General features: G+C 44.5%; 1 protein-coding gene across 1 annotated transcript in view; it reads right to left on the reverse strand.

The window, feature by feature from the left end:
• LOC139367757 (neurotensin receptor type 1-like) overlaps positions 1-22,265 on the reverse strand; it is a 42,654-nt gene that overhangs the window by 14,951 nt on the left and 5,438 nt on the right. Inside the window, exon 2 of the mRNA XM_071106079.1 lies at positions 3,879-4,080. Coding sequence (XP_070962180.1) covers positions 3,879-4,080 — 202 coding nt within the window. The remainder of the gene's footprint in view (positions 1-3,878; positions 4,081-22,265) is intronic.

Below are 22,265 nucleotides of genomic sequence, written 5' to 3' on the forward strand. Positions count from 1 at the left end.
GGAGTCACAAAAAGCAGAAATATAGATCAAATGAATCACTAACTTTTGATGATCTTCATCAGATGACACTCATAGGACATCATGTTACACAATACATGTATGTTTTGTTCGATAATGTGCATATTTATATCTAAAAATCTCAGTTTACATTGGCACCTTACGTGCAGTAATGTTTTGATTCCAAAACATCCAGTGATTTTGCAGAAATAATAATAGTAAACATTGATTAAAGATACAGAATTAAAGATAGACTTCTCCGTAATGCAACTGCTGTGTCAGATTTCAAAAAAACTTTATGGAAAAAGCATAATCTGAGAATGGCGCTCAGAACCCCAAACAGCCAGAGGAATAGCCGCCATTTTGGAATCAACAAAGTTAGAAACAACATCATATATATTCACTTACCTTTGATGATCTTTATCAGAAGGCCCTCCCAGGAATCCCAGTTCGACAATAAATGACTGATTTGTTCCATAAAGTTCCATCATTTATGTCCAAATAGCCACTTGTTCTTAGCGTGTTCAACCCAGTAATCCATCTTCATGAGGAGCGAGCATTTCATCCAGACAAAAACTCAAAAAGTTCCATTACAGTCCTTTAGAAACATGTCAAACAATGTATGGAATCAATCGTTAGGATGTTTTTAACATAAAACATCAATAATGTTCCAATTCATTTGTCTTCAGAAAAAGCACTGGAACGCGAGGTAACTCTGTCGGGAGCGCGCGTCATGAGACCAAGACTCTCTGCCAGACCACTGACTCAAAGAGGTCTCATGAGCACCTCCTTTATAGTAGAATCCTCATTCAAGTTCAAAAGACGGTTGACATCTAGTGGAAGCCCTAGGAAGTGCAACCTCATCCATATCTCAATGTGTACTCGGTAGGTCAAGCTTTGAAAAACTACAAACCTCAGATGTCCCACTTCCTGGTTGGATTTTTCTCAGGTTTTCGCCTGCCATATGAGTTCTGTTATACTCACAGACATCATTCAAACAGTTTTAGAAACTTCAGAGTGTTTTCTATCCAATACTAATACTAATATGCATATATTAGTATCTGGGACAGAGTAGGAGACAGTTCAATCTCAGCACGCTATTCATCCAAAAGTGAAAATGCTGCCCCCTATCCCAAAAAGGTTGTTAATCTCGAGATTTTCTTCACACTGGAAGCAACGCTTCTCCCCTTTTGGACTTTCCCGAGGCTGCCGTCAACCGATTGTGCCACAGCATGGAGAAACCACTGAGTTCTGTGATCAAGTTTCTGCAAGGCATATAATATTGCAGTTTTTCAAGTCTCTCTTGTAGGTGACTCTCAAACGAAGGTCATTCATCTTATTCTAGAGTGACTGGACATTTGCCAATAAAACGGAGGGGAGTGCCCAACGATTTTCTCACAGTTTCACAGGGGTGCCAGCCCATCTAGCATGTCTACGCCGGCGGCGTTTTGGTATCTCATAAAACATAGGAATAGCATCTGGAGTGAAAAAAGAAACAGTTGGAGTTGAAGTCGAATTTGAAGTCAAAATCGATGTCCAAAAGTGCTTAGCGGTCATATGTGAAAATAGTATAAACACTAAAAAAGTAACTAAATATTGAAGTGGGGTTGGAACTTGTAAGATGTTGACCTTCTCCATCGGTGCCATCTTATATCTTATATAAAACAGATGTATGTATGAAAATACCCTCAAATAAAATGTCACAAATGCTGTATATTTTCGCCTCATATAAAACATTTGATCTGAAATCCAAAATGCTAGAGTCTAGAGACAAATTAAAAGTTATAGCTTCACTGTCCAAATAAATACATATGGGAGTGTATATTGCAATTTTTCTAGAAATATTGTCTTTTTTATTAATTTATCAGCGGGCAGTGAATTCACTAAAAAGATTGTTGCCCACTACTGTTTCAAGTGCATGTAATCACTGAGTGGCTCCACTCCAGGAGGAAGAGGCATTGTGCTAATAATGCATGCAGCCTGACGCATGTCACAAAGAAACAACTCCAGACTGTTGTTATGGAAATCAGGAGTTGAAGGAGGTTAACTTGTCCTTTGAAGCTTTGGTCACGTGTGTAGCAAACTAGCCACGCACAGCAGATGGAGAAAGCTGTGAGATAATATTATCCTTTTTTTGGTGCATCGATGAAAATGATTTATTCAGCCGTAATAAGGTGTATAAAAAGCTGGCGGTGGGTTTTCTCTCTTTGATAGTGTGTCCTATAATGGAGTGCTAATGGAATGGGTTTGGCGATAGGGAGAGTGAGGCTGGCTCAGGCTGAATGGGTGCCATCTCACAGTAGTTGAGACCCCAACTTCTAATGTTTAATGGCACACAGTCAAGAGAGTGGACTTCTCTTCTGTATTTTGTAGTTCATACAAGCATACAAACAGACGTGTGTATGTATTTTTACCACTTGAAGGAATAGTTCAGTGTTGTGTGTGTATGTGCGTGCGTGCGTGCGTAGAAGTGGGCATTGTACAGTGGTTCGTCCTTTAAAAGTTGCAGCGTACTGCGGCGCAGCTTGCATGGTACCGCAGAATTCTATTGCACATTATTTAGGTGTGAACCACTGGTGCCATTAATGCTAGTTAGTGCTAGTTGACCACCAGAGGGCATTTAATAGCCTTCAATAGCTGCAGTACGAAAGAATGCAGGCACACCGGAGACCAGGGTTCAATTCCACCGACAGGGAGGAAGGCGTAGTCCTAAATAAGAATTTTTCCTTAACTTAATCCATGTGTGCTATTTCATAGTTGTGATGTCTTCATTATTATTCTACAATGTAGAATAAAAAATATAGAAAGATCCTTGAATGAGTAGCTGTGTCCAAACATTTCACTGGTACTTGCTTATTTAATTTGATTAATATAATGGTGTTTCTATTCCAAGAAAAATGAAAAACCCTCTGGCTTTCCATTAGGATGGAACGGGAAATATGGCACTGTACAACATCACGGTCAGGAGTACAGCACTGGGCTATTTAGCTAAAGAATCCCCATGTTGTGCAGGCACGCCAGAGACTGGGGTTCAATTCCCGACAGGGGGGAAGGAGTAGGCTGTCCTTGGAAATATGAATTTGTTCTTAACTGACTTGTCTAGTTAAATAAAGGTTACACTAAGAGCATAACATTTCTACACCCTACTTTTCTAATTCTAGTCTAAACAATGCCCAAATGGAGATTCAGTGAAAATAAAAATCGCAGGGTTAATAATATATCTGTGAGAATATCCAACAGGATTGTATATAATTCTAAATTAATAATAATAATTGCTTGTTTAAAAATAACAATATTTTGGAGATGATTTTGTTTTCAAATAACGTAAAATGAGCGAGAAAAAGGCCAATCCTGACCATGGGGTGAGCATTGTCACTAATTTGTAAATAAAGCCAGTTTGTTACTTAGAATTATTTATTTATGTTTTTAGAGGGAGAGAAACCAAAAACCTACAGTCATCTCATGAGTCTCCCAGTCAAGGACAGCACAGTTATTGAACCAGCATCTGTAGCGACACAGCTTGCACTGCTATGCAGTGTCTTAGACTATTGTGCCACTCAGGTGCTGTACAGCATGACCGGTCGGGAGTAGTCTACAGTACTACATTAAGAGCAAAATAATCCTAACAAATAAAAAATAAAAAACAGTATTAGTAAGTAATACTGAAGTCATGCACAATTTCTATTTAGGTTTATGTCGCCCATTCATTGTCAGTTAGAGACACAGTAGGACCCAAAAGCATAATCAGTTGTCTAACGCCCTCTTGCGCTGGTCTGGAGCAATGAAGTGGTGACACAGGGTACTGTACTAAACCACAAATTACCTCTAAGTACCGCAGCATAATCGCAAAACCTTTAGTGGAGCAACCACTGAATACTCACGTAGAACCATGACTCCATGACGCAGCGACTGTGTGCGGTTTGGCTCCACAGCAACGCTCAGCATGGTAGGGTTACCCTCGACGATGCAGATGCGGTTGTCCTGCTGCTTCTCTCTGAACATATGCAGCAGCTGACTGGCGATGACCCCGTTCAGAACAGATATGGCTACCATGGGAACCACAAAGGACAGGAACACATTCACCTGTCCAGAGAAACGGAGGGGCATGGAGAGATAAAGTTAGTAAGACTGTACTTTCTGCCAATGACTCAGTGGTTCTTCCTTTAAAAGTTTTGAGCTTATGCTGCAATCGTTTGTGGTAGATGGTGGCAGATTGTGGTAAATTGCGTCATTCTGGCAACAATGGCAACATATGCCCGTAAACAGTGGTTCTTCATTTAAGAGTTGCGGCGTACTACAGTACTGGCGATGCAATCATAACAATTAACGATGAATTGTTTCTGGTCTGGGACAAAAATAATTCAACAGAGATATTGATTTCTTTGAAGTCTGTTCAAAAGTTGGTTTGCCATTCTGGTGGGAACACAGTTGCTTGCATATTTACAGTTAATGAGCACATATTGACACAGTCTAGACTAACCAGAGGGGTTTCACAATCTCATTATACACTGTAAAGTACCACCTGTAAATATACTCTGTACAGTACAACCTGTAAAGACACTCTGTGAAGTACCACCTGTAAAGATACTCTGTAAAGTACCACATTTAAAGATACTCTGTACAGTACCACCTGTAAAGATACTCTGTGAAGTACCACCTGTAAAGATAGTCTGTAAAGTACCACATTTAAAGATACTCTGTAAAGTACCACCTGTAAAGATACTCTGTAAAGTACCACCTGTAAAGACACTCTGTGAAGTACCACCTGTAAAGATACTCTGTACAGTACCACCTGTAAAGACACTCTGTGAAGTACCACCTGTAAAGATACTATGTAAAGTACCACATTTAAAGATACTCTGTAAAGTACCACCTGTAAAGATACTCTGTAAAGTACCACCTGTAAATGTACTCTGTACAGTACCACCTGTAAAGACACTTTGTAAGGTAGCACCTGTAAAGATACTCTGTAAAGTACCACCTGTAAAGATACTATGTAAAGTACCACCTGTAAAGATACTATGTAAAGTACCACCTGTAACGATACTCTGTACAGTACCACATGTAAAGACACTCTATAAAGTACCACCTGTAAAGATACTCTGTACAGTACCAAATGTAAAGACACTCTGTAAAGTACCACCTGTAAAGATACTATGTACAGTACCACCTGTAAAGATAGTCTGTAAAGTACCACCTGTAAAGACACTCTGCAAAGTACCACCTGTAAAGATACTCTGTACAGTACCACCTGTAAAGATACTATGTAAAGTACCACCTGTAAATATACTATGTACAGTACCACCTGTAAAGATACTCTGTACAGTACCACCTGTAAAGATACTATGTAAAGTACCACCTGTAAAGATACTATGTACAGTACCACCTGTAAAGATACTCTGTACAGTACCACCTGTAAAGACACTCTGTAAAGTACCACCTGTAAAGATACTCTGTACAGTACCACCTGTAAAGATACTCTGTACAGTACCACCTGTAAAGATCCTCTGTACAGTACCACCTGTAAAGATACTATGTATAGTACCACCTCTAAAGTTTGGAAAGACAGAGGAAGATTTTGTGGCACGCGAGAGAGAGAGAGAGAGAGAGAGTGAGAGTGAGAGTGAGAGTGAGAGAGAGAGCGAGAGAGCGAGAGAGAGAGCGAGAGAGAGATCGAGAGAGAGAGAGAGAGAGTGAGAGAGGGGAAGCGAGAGAGAAAAACAGCAGAGAGGACAATGTAGGAAATTGGCCCTGTACCTGTCTGGTTGTAATTAGTGATATACTGTATGTTGTCTGAAATCAGGATTCTACACCAGACAGACCAGAAGTGTCAATCTCTTTCCCCTCTCCAATTAGCTGCAGTCATGTCAAATCAGCAATAGAACATGAACAATCTGTTATTATTATAACTCCAGATTGATCACCATACAGTGTAATTAGAGTGTCTATAAACCACACCAGGTGTTACATGGATACATACTTCTGTCAATTGGGTGAGTCAGTTGATTGACAGCATACCTGACTACAAGTAGTCTCTATCTCCTGATTCTGTAGTGTGAGGCAGTTTGATGTACAATTACACCCCCCGTGAGCAGGATACTAGTCTATCGCAGAGCCTGGCTATGCATAGTGCTATCTGACATGTCGAATGGCCAGAAATGTTCCTGTTTATACCGACTCATAAATGTGAGCTTAGTACAGGGTCCTGGAATAACATCGGACGTCACACATTATATCATTTATAGAAATAATGTCCATAAGTGCTTTGAGCACAATGTATAAAAAACATGGTATGAATGACGGTTATAGAATTAGTTTCTTTGCCATATATTTGCCTGTCTAACAGTGTGAAGCACTTACACAGTTCACACTCAATCTATTTACAGGTGAACTTTTATGATCCAGCAGAGACTGGCCAATCTGTCTCTATCAGCATCTCATGAGCTTCTCATTCGTCTGTGCCTCACTGCAGCAAAACACAGACAGAAAATCAAAGCAAAATATTAAAATTATTTATCCCAAACACTAGCTCCTGTGGCATTTCCAAACATATTGAAATTCAAGAGGATTACATTCATTTCCCATTACAGATTTTTTTTTTTTTGGGGGGGGGGGGTCTACAAAGGAAGAGGATGCGGCTGCCCTGTGAGGCCAGACGAGCGAAGTGTTCCTGATGGTTTCCTGAATATCAAACTCGGCTCAGAGGAGCCTGGTCTTTACCATCACCATCGTTATCATTCGCCTGGCAGGTACTTTCAGGCTACAGCAGGCCAACCGAAACCAGTCCTACGGGGAGGGAGTGAAGGAACTCAGTACATGCTAGGGAAAGATACTCGCGTTTGTTTAAACTAAATGAGCCTTGGATAGATGTCAAGAGATTTACAGTATATGTCAAGAGATTTTTAAAACATGATGCAGAAGCAATACGTTTGAGTTCCTGCATGAATCCAACTAACCTTAATCTTTGGTCACATACCCTGGGTCCGTACTCATTCTGTATCCATATGAAGAGATACATTCACGAAGTGGATCTAATTTTGAATTAGCATACTTTGGCATCTATTCCTGTAATTCCATCGAACAAAACTGATTGGTGTGAACAAGAGGGATGTTTATTGGAAAACACAGGAGGCAAAAAGCAGTATGGGTTTTGTAAACACTTGTTACATTTCGAATCCTAAATTACTTTATCAGTGGAGGCTGGTGGGAGGAGCTATAGGAGGATGGGCTCATTGTATTGGCTGGAAAGGAATAAATGGAACAGAGTCAAACATTTGTTTTATATATGTTTAATACCGTTACATTTATTCCATTCCAGCCATTGCACTGAGCCTGTCCTCCTACAGCTCCTCCCACCAGCCTCCTCTGGATCTTATATGATGTTTATTTAACATGAATGGAAGTAGGATCAGCCAGTAGATTGGAGTGGAGGGGAAGAAAAGGATATCTGATTCCTTGGCACTGGTCCCTAGGAGCTTGGGGTTTCTCTTTGCCCTGTTCTGCTCTCTTTCTCTTAGACAGATGACTGGAGATTAGGTGGTTGATCTGTCTGTCAGGAACATTTTTGGAACAGCTCCCCCCCTTTTGAAAATCTGACGGGGGCAGGAAAATGCGTTGGGAAAACGTGAGTCGTCTGATTGCATGGCCCTAACGAGGCTAAACTGGAACAGGCAATTAGAGCAGACAAGCCCTTAACGAGCTGCAGCCAGTCAGCCAGCCAGCCAGTCAGCCAGCCAGCCAGTCAGCCAGCCAGCCAGCCAGCCAGAGCCACTTTCAACCTCAGCTTTCATTGATTAGAGCTTTTTAATGATTTTTTTTTGCTCTGAACTTGCACCATTTCTTGATGTAAGAGAGAGAGAGAAATATATATATAAGGCTTTTAAAATGTTGCTGGGATGATCTGTTGCATGTATTGAGAATACCATGTTATTAGTCCTCTGTGGTCTGTAGTGTTGGCAAACCTTTAACTGTGAAAATCCACAACAACAACAAAAATATATATTTTGTTGTATTTTTACTGTTGATACAGTCCCAGAATGTTTTACATGTCAGCAGTCGTGTTTTCAAGTTATTGAACCATCAAGAAGCAAAGTTTCTCTATCCACATCTCTGTTTCCTCTCTATTCCCATGAAGTTCAATGACAAATTATTTATTTTTAATGAACGACAAAAGGCTCTGTGTCTTTACGCGTACAGGGACTCCGCAGGACATATCAAACACCATTTTGCTCTGTTCAAAAGTACAATGTGGGGAAATAGCATGATTTCCAACAGCAGTATTGGCTGTGGCTCTGATGATGACTGGTCCTGGCAGTCGTTTTCTTCCCCTATGTGTCAGCGCTCCTGCGCGTGAACCAAACACAGACACCGTTGAACATGTTTCTCTTTAATTAACAGGTTTGTTGGTACGTCTCTTTTCATAATTTCTGCAGCCATTACATTTCACAGTCCTTTACCCTCTTGTTCGCTACCATTTCCCTCACCGTGGCCACTGTGTGAGCCTCCCTCAGTTGGGCTGAGTAATTAAAGTTGTCCGCTTCGACCACCCACCTAAGCCAATGTGAGTTTTTTTCTGCCCACAGACCCCATCCAGACATCAGGATGTGAAAACACTAGTAATGAATTCCCCTTGAAATTCCCACTCTTTATTTCTTAGCAATCTGAGTGAAATAATGTAATGTATGATATGAAACCCACTAAATCGTGTAGCTACAGTAGAGCATTATTACATAACCAAGTGTGTTTCCATGTTTTGGAATGGTTAAGGGACATCGCATTAGACTCACAGTATGAGAGGAAATGGTCATTTAAATGTGCCTGACCCACCCTTACCAGAACAGTCCGCTGTGACAAAGACTTCCAAATCTGATTATTCTGTGGAAAGCAAGGTGATCGGAGTTTGTTCTCCGGTAGAGTCATCCAAAGACTAACATATGCCTCTTTGCTTGTAACTCAGCATTAAGGAGATGAATTAGGGGTAAAGCCCTACAACAGACTAGCTAGCGGTCTGTACTTGTACATCGAGATGCCTGGCGCTACAGAAACAGGAGATCCTCCTGCCTGCCTTATCGGCCATTCTGGGTTTACAGTACACACTGTGACTCACTGTGACCACAGGTTGACGTGACCTGTCAGTAGGCTGTGACTCACTGTGACCACAGGTTGCCGTGACTTGTCAGTAGGCTGTGACTCACTGTGACCACAGGTTGACGTGACCTGTCAGTAGGCTGTGACTCACTGTGACCACAGGTTGACGTGAACGGTCAAGAGGCTGTTGCAGATGTGATTCATCCATCTTAAACCAGCCGCAGTATCTGTACAAAAGAACTACCTGTATTAAATAACTATCGGTATAAAAAATCTGCATGAAAGAACTACTGAAGGACAGCATTCTGGATGACAAATCTCCATTTGGATTCAATTATGTGAGGCAATGCTTGCAAAGCATTCTCTGAATTGGATCCGTGACTAGACGTTGAATATGAATAGGCACACTGCTTTGTATCTTTCATGAGGGGACCACGGTTTCAAACAGAAGGATGGGTGTACACCAGTGCCTCATGAGACTACCGCTTAACATGGCAGGTTTAAAGTGTTCTCCTTAAATCATTTCATAAACAATTGAATTACCTTTTAGTTGCTAGTCTAATCTCTATTTCAGCTACATTACACAACAGGCTCATGGTTAATAACAGTAGATGTTCTATGGCAGACAACAGTACTACTAATGGAAGAGGAACACAGTACTGGTGAAGTAGAAGTCAAGATATTTTTTTGCCGTCCTTCCATTGTGACATGAAAAATAGTTCTTATGTGAGCAATCTCCATGGTTACGTGATTTTTGGTCTCTCCGTTTCCTCTCCTTCTCTCTCTATCTCTGCCTCCATCTCTTTCTTTCAGAGCACTTCATATCCCTCTGCAAGTAATACTGACAACCTGGTAGTGTACTTTTGAGGAACAGTACCAATCTGGAACCAATTTCATTGGAATGATAGAAAATAGGATTAAATTAAAAGTGAAAGTTCCATCATCATTCTCCCTCCACTCCTACCGTAAAGATTTTTCCCTCTTCCCTTTCTCAGATAATGACAAAATATCTTCAAACACAAAACTATCCTTCACCTTTTCCATCTTCTGCCTCCTTATTTTTAAGTGGCAAAATAAGTTTCAGGTCTGAAGCCTAAGACTTGTCTCTCTGAAGCACTTTGTTTCCCTAGATCAGTGACGTTCGTCTGAAGAAGTGGACCAAGATGCAGCGTGGGGTAGGTTAATCATATTCTTTAATGATAACCAGAAAAACAAGAAAGAGAGAACCAGCCTTGTAGGGCTCAACAGCAACAGTTCAAGGACAAGATCCCACAACATAGGTCGGGAAAAAAGGCTACCTAAGTATGATTCCCAAACAGAGACAACGATAGACAGCTGCCTCTGATTGGGAACCACACTCGGCCAAACACAAAGAAATACAAAACATAGAATGCCCACCCCAGATCACACCCTGACCTAACAAAATAGAGAAATAAAATGGCTCTCTTAGGTCAGGGCGTGACAAGATCTTGATCTAGATGTTGATGGTCCTCTTTCATCTCTCAGGATCTCTCTCTTTCTGTCTCTTCCTGGTGAATGGACAGAGCAAAGGGAATCAACAGGACAGCGCTCTGAGCCATAATATATTGATGAGCCTCGAGATGTTCTTATTTTAATCTAAAACAACTCACTAGCATTGTACCAGGATATATGTTATATTTATCCACTGTGGGATAGAACATTTCACACACACCAACAACAACAAAAATACCTCTTCCCGTTTGCCCTATAGACGGTCTAGGTCAGTGCTTTCAGAAGGAATTCATACCTCTTCCCGTTTGCCCTATAGACGGTCTAAGTCAGTGCTTTCAGAAGGTATTCATACCTCTTCCCGTTTGCCCTATAGACGGTCTAGGTCAGTGCTTTTAGAAGGAATTCATACCTCTTCCCGTTTGCCCTATAGACGGTCTAGGTCAGTGCTTTTAGAAGGAATTCATACCTCTTCCCGTTTGCCCTATAGACGGTCTAGGTCAGTGCTTTCAGGAGGAATTCATACCTCTTGACTTTTTCCACATGTTGTTGTGTTACGGCCTGAATTTAAAATGGATTACATTTAGATTTGTTTTGGTCACTGGCCTACACACAATACTCCATAATGACATCACAATACCCCATAATGACATCACAATACCCCATAATGACATCACAATACCCCATCATGTCAAAGTGGAATTATGTTTTTAATTACAAATGAAAAGCTGAAATGTCTTGATTCAAATCAAATCAAATCAAATCAAATTTATTTATATAGCCCTTCGTACATCAGCTGATATCTCAAAGTGCTGTACAGAAACCCAGCCTAAAACCCCAAACAGCAAGCAATGCAGGTGTAGAAGCACGGTGGCTAGGAAAAACTCCCTAGAAAGGCCAAAACCTAGGAAGAAACCTAGAGAGGAACCAGGCTATGTGGGGTGGCCAGTCCTCTTCTATCAACAACCTTGTTATGCCAAGCCTAAATTAGTTCAGGAGGATACATTTACAGACACACCTGGGAGAGAATTTACTTTTAGACTGAAAAAAAAGGCAAGCATAAAAGGTGATTAGGTTGCATTGGGAACACAGTAGCCTTTACAAATTCCTGGCGCCATATTTTAGATTCAAATTCTCAAAACATGAGAAATTCTCTTTCTTCTTTTTTCATCTTCCTGAGCCTGAGTATTGGGTGAAAGGGGAGGGGGAGGGGTGGATGGAGGAGTCATCTAACCACCAGCTAGCCAGCCTGGTGGGCTAGGAGCCAGTGTTCAGACCTCAGCACAGGCTCTCTCTCCGGGGGAGTGGAGCCAGGAGCGCATACCAACAGGCCAGAGAGCCAAAGAGGCATCTGTCTCCATCCTCCCTGTTTCTGTGCTATTTCTTAACAGGGGCTGTCCGCTGACATGCAGGGTTGACAGAATCTCCCAGCCGCAACCTCTCTCCTCTGTGACATATGTAAAGGGGTTCTAGGCATTGGCAAACACTTAATCTCTCGTGGATTTTTACATAAACATCAATTGTAATCAAGCGTCAAACAAAATTAAGGCAGATTTAAATTCTGGATTAACCCGGGATTAGCCAACCCTAATGCTAGGTTCTGAATGGAAGTGGGATTGTCATGGTAGAGGAATTGGCATGGAAGTGGGATTGGTATAGTATGGTAGTGGGATTGGCAAAGTATTGGGATTGACATGGTTGTGGGATTGACATGGTAGTGGGATTGACATGGTTGTGAGATTATTATGGTTGCGGGATTGACATGGTAGTGGGATTGACATGGTAGTGGAATTGACATGGTTGTGGGATTGACATGGTTGTGGGATTGACATGGTTGTGGGATTGACATGTTTTTGGGATTGACATGGTTGTGGGATTGACATGGTCGTGGGATTATTATGGTCGTGGGATTATTATGGTTGTGGGATTGACATGGTTGTGGGATTGACATGGTTGTGGGATTGACATGGTTGTGGGATTGATATGGTCGTGGGAGTGACATGATATGTTTGTGTATCTCATATGTTGGTGAAGAGACAGATGGATTTCAACATGATGAATTGAAAACTGGAACCTTACCTCAATCATGATTTATTAAAAAGATCTAATCTCTGGTGATGAAGCAGGATGTTTGGCCAAGTCAATCTAATCTCTGGTGATAAAACAGGATGTTTGGCCATGTCAATCTAATCTCTGGTGATAAAACAGGATGTTTGGCCATGTCGATCTAATCTCTGGTGATAAAACAGGATGTTTGGCCATGTCAATCTAATCTCTGGTGATGAAGCAGGATGTTTGGCCATGTCAATCTAATCTCTGGTGATAAAACAGGATGTTTGGCCATTCAAAATAATCTCTGGTAATGAAGCAGGATGTTTGGCCATGTCAATCTAATATCTGGTGATGAAGCAGGATGTTTGGCCATGTCAATCTAATCACTGGTGATGAAGCAGGATGTTTGGCCATGTCAATCTAATCTCTGGTGATAAAACAGGATGTTTGGCCATTCAAAATAATCTCTGGTAATGAAGCAGGATGTTTGGCCATGTCAATCTAATATCTGGTGATGAAGCAGGATGTTTGGCCAAGACAATCTAATCTCTGGTGATGAAGCAGGATGTTTGGCCAAGTCAATCTAATCTCTGGTGATGAAGCAGGATGTTTGGCCAAGTCAATCTAATCACTGGTGATGAAGCAGGATGTTTGGCCAAGTCAATCTAATCTCTGGTGATGAAGCAGGATGTTTGGCCAAGTCAATCTAATCTCTGGTGATGAAGCAGGATGTTTGGCCATGTCAATCTAATCTCTGGTGATGAAGCAGGATGTTTGGCCAAGACAATCTAATCTCTGGTGATAAAGCAGGATGTTTGGCCAACTCACAGCAACAGTAACACTATAGACTGTGTTTAGCCAATTCTCACCTTTTTTTTCTCACTCATTTTGTCTTATGACCAATCAGATCAGCTCTTTTGCCCATAATTGGGCAAAATATCAGAATTGGGCTGCCACTTGTAAACACAGTGAGATACTTTCAGGGTTCAAGTCAAGCCTTGGCTGAGTGTGTGAGCGGTAAGATGCATGCTGTGCCACCGTCCTGTCGTCAATCATGAGTGTTGTTTCCTGGTGGCTTCACAGGAAGTTGAGGTGGTCGGAACTATTTCACACAGCATGGAGTCTCCAGAAATACAACCAGAGTGTTCCCTGCTCTGCGGCACACCACTCAGCTTAGTCCCAGAGTTCCCTGTTATTCTGTTGTGCTCTATGCCAAGTACTATGTAATACTGAGCACATCCCACATGCACGCACGCCCACACACACACGCATGCAGGCACACACACACACATATGCACGCATCCACGCGCCAACACAGATACACACATACACTCTACACCTATCGACAGGGGACGGCATACAATGTAGAGGGCTAAATGCCCATGCTTCCTACACACTCAACAACATCTGTGGACTCTAGTAGAGAATCTCTCTCTCTCTCTCTCTCTCTCTCTCTCTCTCTCTCTCTCTCTCTCTCTCTCTCTCTTTCTCTCTCTGTAGTGGTCAAACTGGTGGGATGAAGTGTTATGAGACAGTGTGCTACGGAACAGCAGGAAGTCAAACTGAAAGGTAAACAGGTTTTAACAGTCCAGCTGCTTCTGAAATGGGAGTCTACTTATAAATCTCTGGCACAAGCACACACACACTAATACACCAACATACATTAACACAATACACACACTACACACACTACACACACTAATACACCAACATACATTAACACACTACACACACTACAGACACCAACATACATTAACACACTACACACACTACACACACTACACACACTACACACACTACACACATCAACATACATTAACAGGGGGATAGGAGGAGGAAGGGGAGAATGAGGAGGAGTAGAAAAAGGAGGAGTGGGAGGAGGAGAAGGAGAAGGAGGTAGTGGAGAGGAGGGGGAACATCTTCAGCCTTGGAATGAAATGATGTAAGAAATGGGCACGTTGTACTGTGGTGCTCTATGCCAAATACTATGTAATACTGCACACACACAGCTAGTGTAGTTGTGGTGACCCCTCAAAATAAAATTAGCAAAGACATACAGTATGTGGCTGCCTTCCATGTAAGAGGACGGGGAGGAGAAGGAGGAGAAGGAGAGGAGGAGGAGGGGGTGGAGGAGGTGAAGGAGGAGGAGGAGGAGAAGGAGAGGAGGAGGAGGGGGAGGAGGAGGAGAATGAGGAGGAGAAGGAGGAGGAGAAGGGGGAGGAGGAGTAGGTGGTGGAGGAGAAGGAGAGTAGGAGAGGAGGAGGAGGTGGTGGGGATGAGGAGAGGAGGAGGAGGAGGAGTAGAGGAGGAGGAGGTGGTGGATAGGAGAGGAGGAGGAGGAGGAGGAGTAGGAGGAGGAGGAGGAGGAGGAGGAGGTGGTGGATAGGAGGAGAGGAGGGGGAGTAGGAGAGGAGGAGGAGGAGGTGGTTGAGAGGAGGAGGAGGTGGAGAGGAGGAGGGGAGGGGTGGAGGAGGAAGAGGTGGTGGAGAGGAGTAGGTGGAGAGGAGAGGAGGAGGGGAGGGGTGGAGGAGGAGGAGGTAGTGGAGAGGAGGGGGAACATCTTCAGCCTTGGAATTAAATGATGTAAGAAATGGGCATGTTGTACTGTGGTGCTCTATGCCAAATACTATGTAATACTGCACACACACACACACACACACACACACACACACACACACACACACACACACACACACACACACACACACACACACACACACACACACACACACACACACGGCTGTGTGCAATTCTCAGAATGATGGTAAGATCTGTGGAAGCACATCCATCTAGATTACGTGGCAACACCAACAAGTTCTGAGCTCCACCTCGCTACACCGTTCACTCTGTGGAAATATGGGACTAAGAGCTACAACAGCAACAGCACCCCTAGGAGACATGATTGTTGTCTGTACCAGTTTGATCTCAGCCTTCGTGTGTGACAGCGATACGTGAGGATAGAAGTGGATGGGGTGGGGATTGTAAGGAGGGTCAAGATCAGATTTGCTTTATTGTCCATTAACTTAGACAGAACAGAAATGTGTCTTTATACACAACCCAACCCCCTGACACACACAGAGAGAGAGAGAGCGGCGGGAAGCAACAGGTCAGCTGCAGTGCCGAGCACCTGGAGCAATTATGCGTTGTTAATTGCCACAATGGCAGGCATTGGGGATAATGCCAGCAACTTTCCACACCAGATTTTCTCGTCTGGGCTGGGATTCGAACAGTCAAAAATCCTGGTTGCTGGCCTGCTACCACAATATGTTTCCACATACAACTGCAACAGTTGAAAAATGTTCTCATTATTGGGTATTCATCTCTCAGTCTTAGTCTGTATCTCTCTCGTCCTCCTCTCTGCTTCTCTCTCGTCCTCCTCTCTTGTCCCCCTCTCTCTCTCTCCTTCTCTCTCTCCCCCTCTCTGCTTCTCTCTCTCCCCCTCTCTGCTTCTCTCTCTCCCCCTCTCTCCTTCTCTCTCTCCCCCTCTCTGCTTCTCTCTCTCTCTCTCTCTCCCTCTCTCTGCTTCTCTCTCTCCCCCTCTCTGCTTCTCTCTCTCCCCCTCTCTGCTTCTCTCTCTCCCCCTCTCTGCTTCTCTCTCTCCCCCTCTCTGCTTCTCTCTCTCCCCCTCTCTGCTTCTCTCTCTCTCTCCCTCTCTGCTTCTCTCTATCCCCCTCTCTGCTTCTCTCTCTTCCCCTCTCTGCTTCTCTCTCTTCCCCCCTCTCTCCCACTCTCTGCTTCTCTCTCTCCCCCTCTCTGCTTCTCTCTCTTCCCCTCTCTGCTTCTCTCTCTTCCCCCTCTCTCTCCCACTCTCTGCTTCTCTCTATCCCCCTCTCTGCTTCTCTCTCTCCCCCTCTCTGCTTCTCTCTCTTCCCCCCTCTCTCCCACTCTCTGCTTCTCTCTCTCCCCCTATCTGCTTCTCTCTCTCCCCCTCTCTCCCCCTCTCTCCCCCTCTCTCCTCCTCTCCATACCCCTCTCTGCTTCTCTCTCTCCCCCTCTCTGCTTCTCTCTCTCCCCCTCTCTGCTTCTCTCTCTTCCCCTCTCTGCTTCTCTCTCTCTCCCCTCTCTGCTTCTCTCTCTCCCCCTCTCTGCTTCTCTCTCTCCCCCTCTCTGCTTCTCTCTCTCCCCCTCTCTGCTTCTCTCTCTCCCCCTCTCTGCTTCTCTCTCTCCCCCTCTCTGCTTCTCTCTCTCCCCCTCTCTGCTTCTCTCTCTTCCCCTCTCTGCTTCTCTCTCTTCCCCTCTCTGCTTCTCTCTCTCTGCTTCTCTCTCTCCCCCTCTCTGCTTCTCTCTCTTCCCCTCTCTGCTTCTCTCTCTTCCCCTCTCTGCTTCTCTCTCTCTGCTTCTCTCTCTTCCCCTCTCTGCTTCTCTCTCTTCCCCTCTCTGCTTCTCTCTCTCTGCTTCTCTCTCTCCCCCTCTCTGCTTCTCTCTCTCCCCCTCTCTGCTTCTCTCTCTCCCCCTCTCTGCTTCTCTCTCTTCCCCCCTCTCTCCCACTCTCTGCTTCTCTCTTCCCCCTCTCTCCCACTCTCTGCTTCTCTCTCTTCCCCCTATCTGCTTCTCTCTCTCCCCTATCTCTCCCCTCTCTCCCCCTCTCCATACCCCTCTCAGCTTCTCTCTCTCCCCCTCTCTGCTTCTCTCTCTCCCCCTCTCTGCTTCTCTCTCTCCCCCTCTCTGCTTCTCTCTCTCCCCCTCTCTGCTTCTCTCTCTTCCCCTCTCTGCTTCTCACTCTCCCCCTCTCTGCTTCTCTCTCTCCCCCTCTCTGCTTCTCTCTCTTCCCCCTCTCTCCCACTCTCTGCTTCTCTCTCTTCCCCCTATCTGCTTCTCTCTCTCCCCTATCTCTCCCCCTCTCTCCCCCTCTCTCCTCCTCTCCATACCCCTCTCTGCTTCTCTCTCTCCCCCTCTCTGCTTCTCTCTCTCCCCCTCTCTGCTTCTCTCTCTCCCCCTCTCTGCTTCTCTCTCTCCCCCTCTCTGCTTCTCTCTCTCCCCCTCTCTGCTTCTCTCTCTCCCCCTCTCTGCTTCTCTCTTCCCCCTCTCTCCCACTCTCTGCTTCTCTCTCTTCCCCCTATCTGCTTCTCTCTCTCCCCTATCTCTCCCCTCTCTCCCCCTCTCCATACCCCTCTCAGCTTCTCTCTCTCCCCCTCTCTGCTTCTCTCTCTCCCCCTCTCTGCTTCTCTCTCTCCCCCTCTCTGCTTCTCTCTCTCCCCCTCTCTGCTTCTCTCTCTTCCCCTCTCTGCTTCTCTCTCTCCCCCTCTCTGCTTCTCTCTCTCCCCCTCTCTGCTTCTCTCTCTTCCCCCCTCTCTCCCACTCTCTGCTTCTCTCTCTTCCCCCTATCTGCTTCTCTCTCTCCCCTATCTCTCCCCCTCTCTCCCCCTCTCTCCTCCTCTCCATACCCCTCTTTGCTTCTCTCTCTCCCCCTCTCTGCTTCTCTCTCTCCCCCTCTCTGCTTCTCTCTCTCCCCCTCTCTGCTTCTCTCTCTCCCCCTCTCTGCTTCTCTCTCTCCCCCTCTCTGCTTCTCTCTCTCCCCCTCTCTGCTTCTCTCTCTCCCCCTCTCTGCTTCTCTCTTCCCCCTCTCTCCCACTCTCTGCTTCTCTCTCTTCCCCCTATCTGCTTCTCTCTCTCCCCTATCTCTCCCCTCTCTCCCCCTCTCCATACCCCTCTCAGCTTCTCTCTCTCCCCCTCTCTGCTTCTCTCTCTCCCCCTCTCTGCTTCTCTCTCTCCCCCTCTCTGCTTCTCTCTCTCCCCCTCTCTGCTTCTCTCTCTTCCCCCTCTCTCCCCTCTCTGCTTCTCTCTCTTCCCCCTATCTGCTTCTCTCTCTTCCCCTCTCTCTGCCCTATCTCTCCCCCTCTCTCCCCCTCTCTCCTCCTCTCCATACCCCTCTCTGCTTCTCTCTCTCCCCTCTCTGCTTCTCTCTCTCCCTCTCTGCTTCTCTCTCTCCCCCTCTCTGCTTCTCTCTCTCCCCCTCTCTGCTTCTCTCTCCTTCTCTCTCTCCCCCTCTCTGCTTCTCTCTCTCCCCCTCTCTCCTTCTCTCTCTCCCCCTCTCTGCTTCTCTCTCTCCCCCTCTCTGCTTCTCTCTCTCCCCTCTCTGCTTCTCTCTCTCCCCCTCTCTGCTTCTCTCTCTCCCCCTCTCTGCTTCTCTCTCTCCCCCTCTCTGCTTCTCTCTCTCCCCCTCTCTGCTTCTCTCTCTCCCCCCTCTCTCCCACTCTCTGCTTCTCTCTCTTCCCCTATCTGCTTCTCTCTCTCCCCCTCTCTCTTCCCTCTCTCTCCCCCTCTCTCCTCCTCTCCATACCCCTCTCTGCTTCTCTCTCTCCCCCTCTCTGCTTCTCTCTCTCCCCCTCTCTGCTTCTCTCTCTTCCCCTCTCTGCTTCTCTCTCTTCCCCTCTCTGCTTCTCTCTCTCTGCTTCTCTCTCTCCCCCTCTCTGCTTCTCTCTCTCCCCCTCTCTGCTTCTCTCTCTCTGCTTCTCTCTCTTCCCCTCTCTGCTTCTCTCTCTCTGCTTCTCTCTCTCCCCCTCTCTGCTTCTCTCTCTCCCCCTCTCTGCTTCTCTCTCTCCCCCTCTCTGCTTCTCTCTCTCCCCCTCTCTGCTTCTCTCTCTTCCCCCCTCTCTCCCCCTCTCTGCTTCTCTCTTCCCCCTCTCTCCCACTCTCTGCTTCTCTCTCTCCCCCTATCTGCTTCTCTCTCTCCCCTATCTCTCCCCCTCTCTCCCCCTCTCCATACCCCTCTCAGCTTCTCTCTCTCCCCCTCTCTACCCTCCTCTCTCTCTCCCCCTCTCTACTCTCCTCTCTCTCCCACTCTCTGCTTCTCTCTCTTCCCCGCTCTCTCTCCCCCTCTCTCTCTAGCAGAGCGGAAATCTTCAGAGAATTGTTTAATTCTTTGCGGCAAACAGTTCAGTATAACAAGCAGGAATGAGCACATAATGGTTTAATGGTTTAATGGTTTAATGGTTTAATGGGTCAATGGTTTAATGGTTTAATGGTTTAATGGTTTAATGGTTCAATGGTTCAATGGGTCAATGGTTTAATGGTTTAATGGTTTAATGGATCAATGGTTTAATGGTTTAATGGGTCAATGGTTTAATGGTTTAATGGTTTAATGGGTCAATGGGTCAATGGTTTAATGGTTTAATGGTTTAATGGTTTAATGGTTTAATGTTTTAATGGTTTAATGTTTCAATGGTTTAATGGTTTAATGGTTTGATGGTTCAATGGCTTAATGGTTTAATGGTTTAATGGGTCAATGGTTTAATGGGTCAATGGTTTAATGGTTCAATGGTTTAATGGTTTAATGGTTTAATGGTTTGATGGTTTGATGGTTTAATGGTTTAATGGTTTAATGGTTCAATGGTTTAATGGTTTAATGGTTCAATGGTTCAATGGTTTAATGGTTTAATGGTTCAATGGCTCAATGGCTCAATGGTTCAATGGTTTAATGGTTCAATGGTTCAATGGTTTAATGGTTTAATGGTTTAATGGTTCAATGGTTTAATGGTTTACTGGTTCAATGGTTCAATGGTTTAATAGTTTAATGGTTTAATGGTTTGATGGTTTAATGGTTTAATGGTTCAATGGTTTAATGGTTTAATGGTTTAATGGTTCAATGGTTCAATGGTTCAATGGTTTAATGGTTTAATGGTTCAGTGGTTTAATGGTTTAATGGTTTAATGTTTCAATGGTTTAATGGTTTAATGGTTTGATGGTTCAATGGCTTAATGGTTTAATGGTTTAATGGTTTAATGGGTCAATGGTTTAATGGGTCAATGGTTTAATGGTTCAATGGTTTAATGGTTCAATGGTTTAATGGTTTAATGGTTTAATGATTTAATGGTTCAATGGTTTAATGGTTTAATGGTTTGATGGTTTAATGGTTTAATGGTTTAATGGTTCAATGGTTCAATGGTTTAATGGTTTAATGGTTTAATGGTTTAATGGTTCAATGGTTTAATGGTTCAATGGTTTAATGGTATAATGGTTTAATGGTTTAATGGTTTAATGGTATAATTGTATTGGGTGTATCTACTCACTGCCTGTATACAGTATGTATGTAGGTCCAGAAAGATATATCCGTTGTTTTTGTTATTTTAGTTTTACTCTGCCTGCAAACACGCTGGATGATTCAGAATCCAATGAAGAGCTTGAATTGATTCATTGACGTAGAGAGATACGAGCTCAAAGAAACATGGCACAGGTTTCAGAGGATTCAAGCACTGTTTAGGACAACAAACACAATCAACAAAACAAACCCAAAGCCAAGTCGGCCAATCGGTGTCAACGATGGCACCAAAAACCATCACCAAGCCCCAAGAGGGCACACGTGGAAAGTGGGGAGAGGTTCACGGATATAGATGTGGACTGGTTGAAATCCATCAATGAAAGGCTTGCCAAACTTGATATCTTGGATATACTACGAGAGGACATCAATGCATTACGTGCCAGTCTACAATTCAGCCAATATCAGATTGATGACCTGAGGAAAGAGAAACACGGAGCTGAAAGGTGCAGTAGACTCTATTTGCTGGCAAAGTGTTTCAAAGGGAGAACAAACAACTTAAAGAAACGTTGCTTGGATGTGCAGTGTTGATCAATGCGGGACAATCTCATCTTTTCAGGGATACCGGAGGATGACAACAGTAGAGGCTGTGAGGACACTGTCCAATCTCATCTTTTCAGAGATACCGGAGGATAACAACAGTAGAGGCTGTGAGGACACTGTCCAATCTCATCTTTTCAGGGATACCGGAGGATGACAACAGCAGAGGCTGTTAGGACACTGTCCGTTCTCATATTTTCAGGGATACCGGAGGATAACAACAGTAGAGGCTGTGAGGACACTGTCCAATCTCATATTTTCAGGGATACCGGAGGATAACAACAGTAGAGGCTGTGAGGACACTGTCCAATCTCATCTTTTCAGAGATACCGGAGGATGACAACAGTAGAGGCTGTGAGGACACTGTCCAATCTCATCTTTTCAGGGATACCGGAGGATGACAACAGCAGAGGCTGTTAGGACACTGTCCGTTCTCATATTTTCAGGGATACCGGAGGATGACAACAGCAGAGGCTGTTAGGACACTGTCCAATCTCATCTTTTCAGGGATACCGGAGGATAACAACAGTAGAGGCTGTGAGGACACTGTCCAATCTAATATGTTCAGAGATACCGGAGGATGACAACAGTAGAGGCTGTGAGGACACTGTCCGAGACTAACAACAGTAGAGGCTGTGAGGTCAACTCATCTTTTCAGCGGAAACTGCCCACAGATGTAGTGAGGCTAGGATGGCGCTGACAACAGTTGTTAGAACTGTCCAATCTCATCTTTTCAGAGGAGGATGACAACAGCAGAGGCTGTGAGGACACAGTAATCTCATCTTTTCAGAATGGGTAAGGCCTCTGCCCACAGATGTAGTGATAGGACACAGGGGTGTTATTGCATGTTTTGAATGTTTTAAGCAAACGGAAATGGCGAAGAGCAGGGACAGAGAACTCTGAGACACTACTTCCCCACGGAGATCAATGAAAGGAGACAAAAAAAACTGTATCCCATCATGAAAGAGAAGCATTGCATGAACCAACAAGGCTCTTTGGTGATGAATAAACTTTACATCAACTGGCAACTGTATCAGGACTCTAGAGTAACTCCCTGGCTATTTGAAATCAACTGTATCAGGAC

The sequence above is a fragment of the Oncorhynchus clarkii genome, chromosome 16 (assembly GCF_045791955.1).
Source record: "Oncorhynchus clarkii lewisi isolate Uvic-CL-2024 chromosome 16, UVic_Ocla_1.0, whole genome shotgun sequence".
In the NCBI taxonomy this organism is placed as follows: Eukaryota; Metazoa; Chordata; class Actinopteri; order Salmoniformes; family Salmonidae; genus Oncorhynchus; species Oncorhynchus clarkii.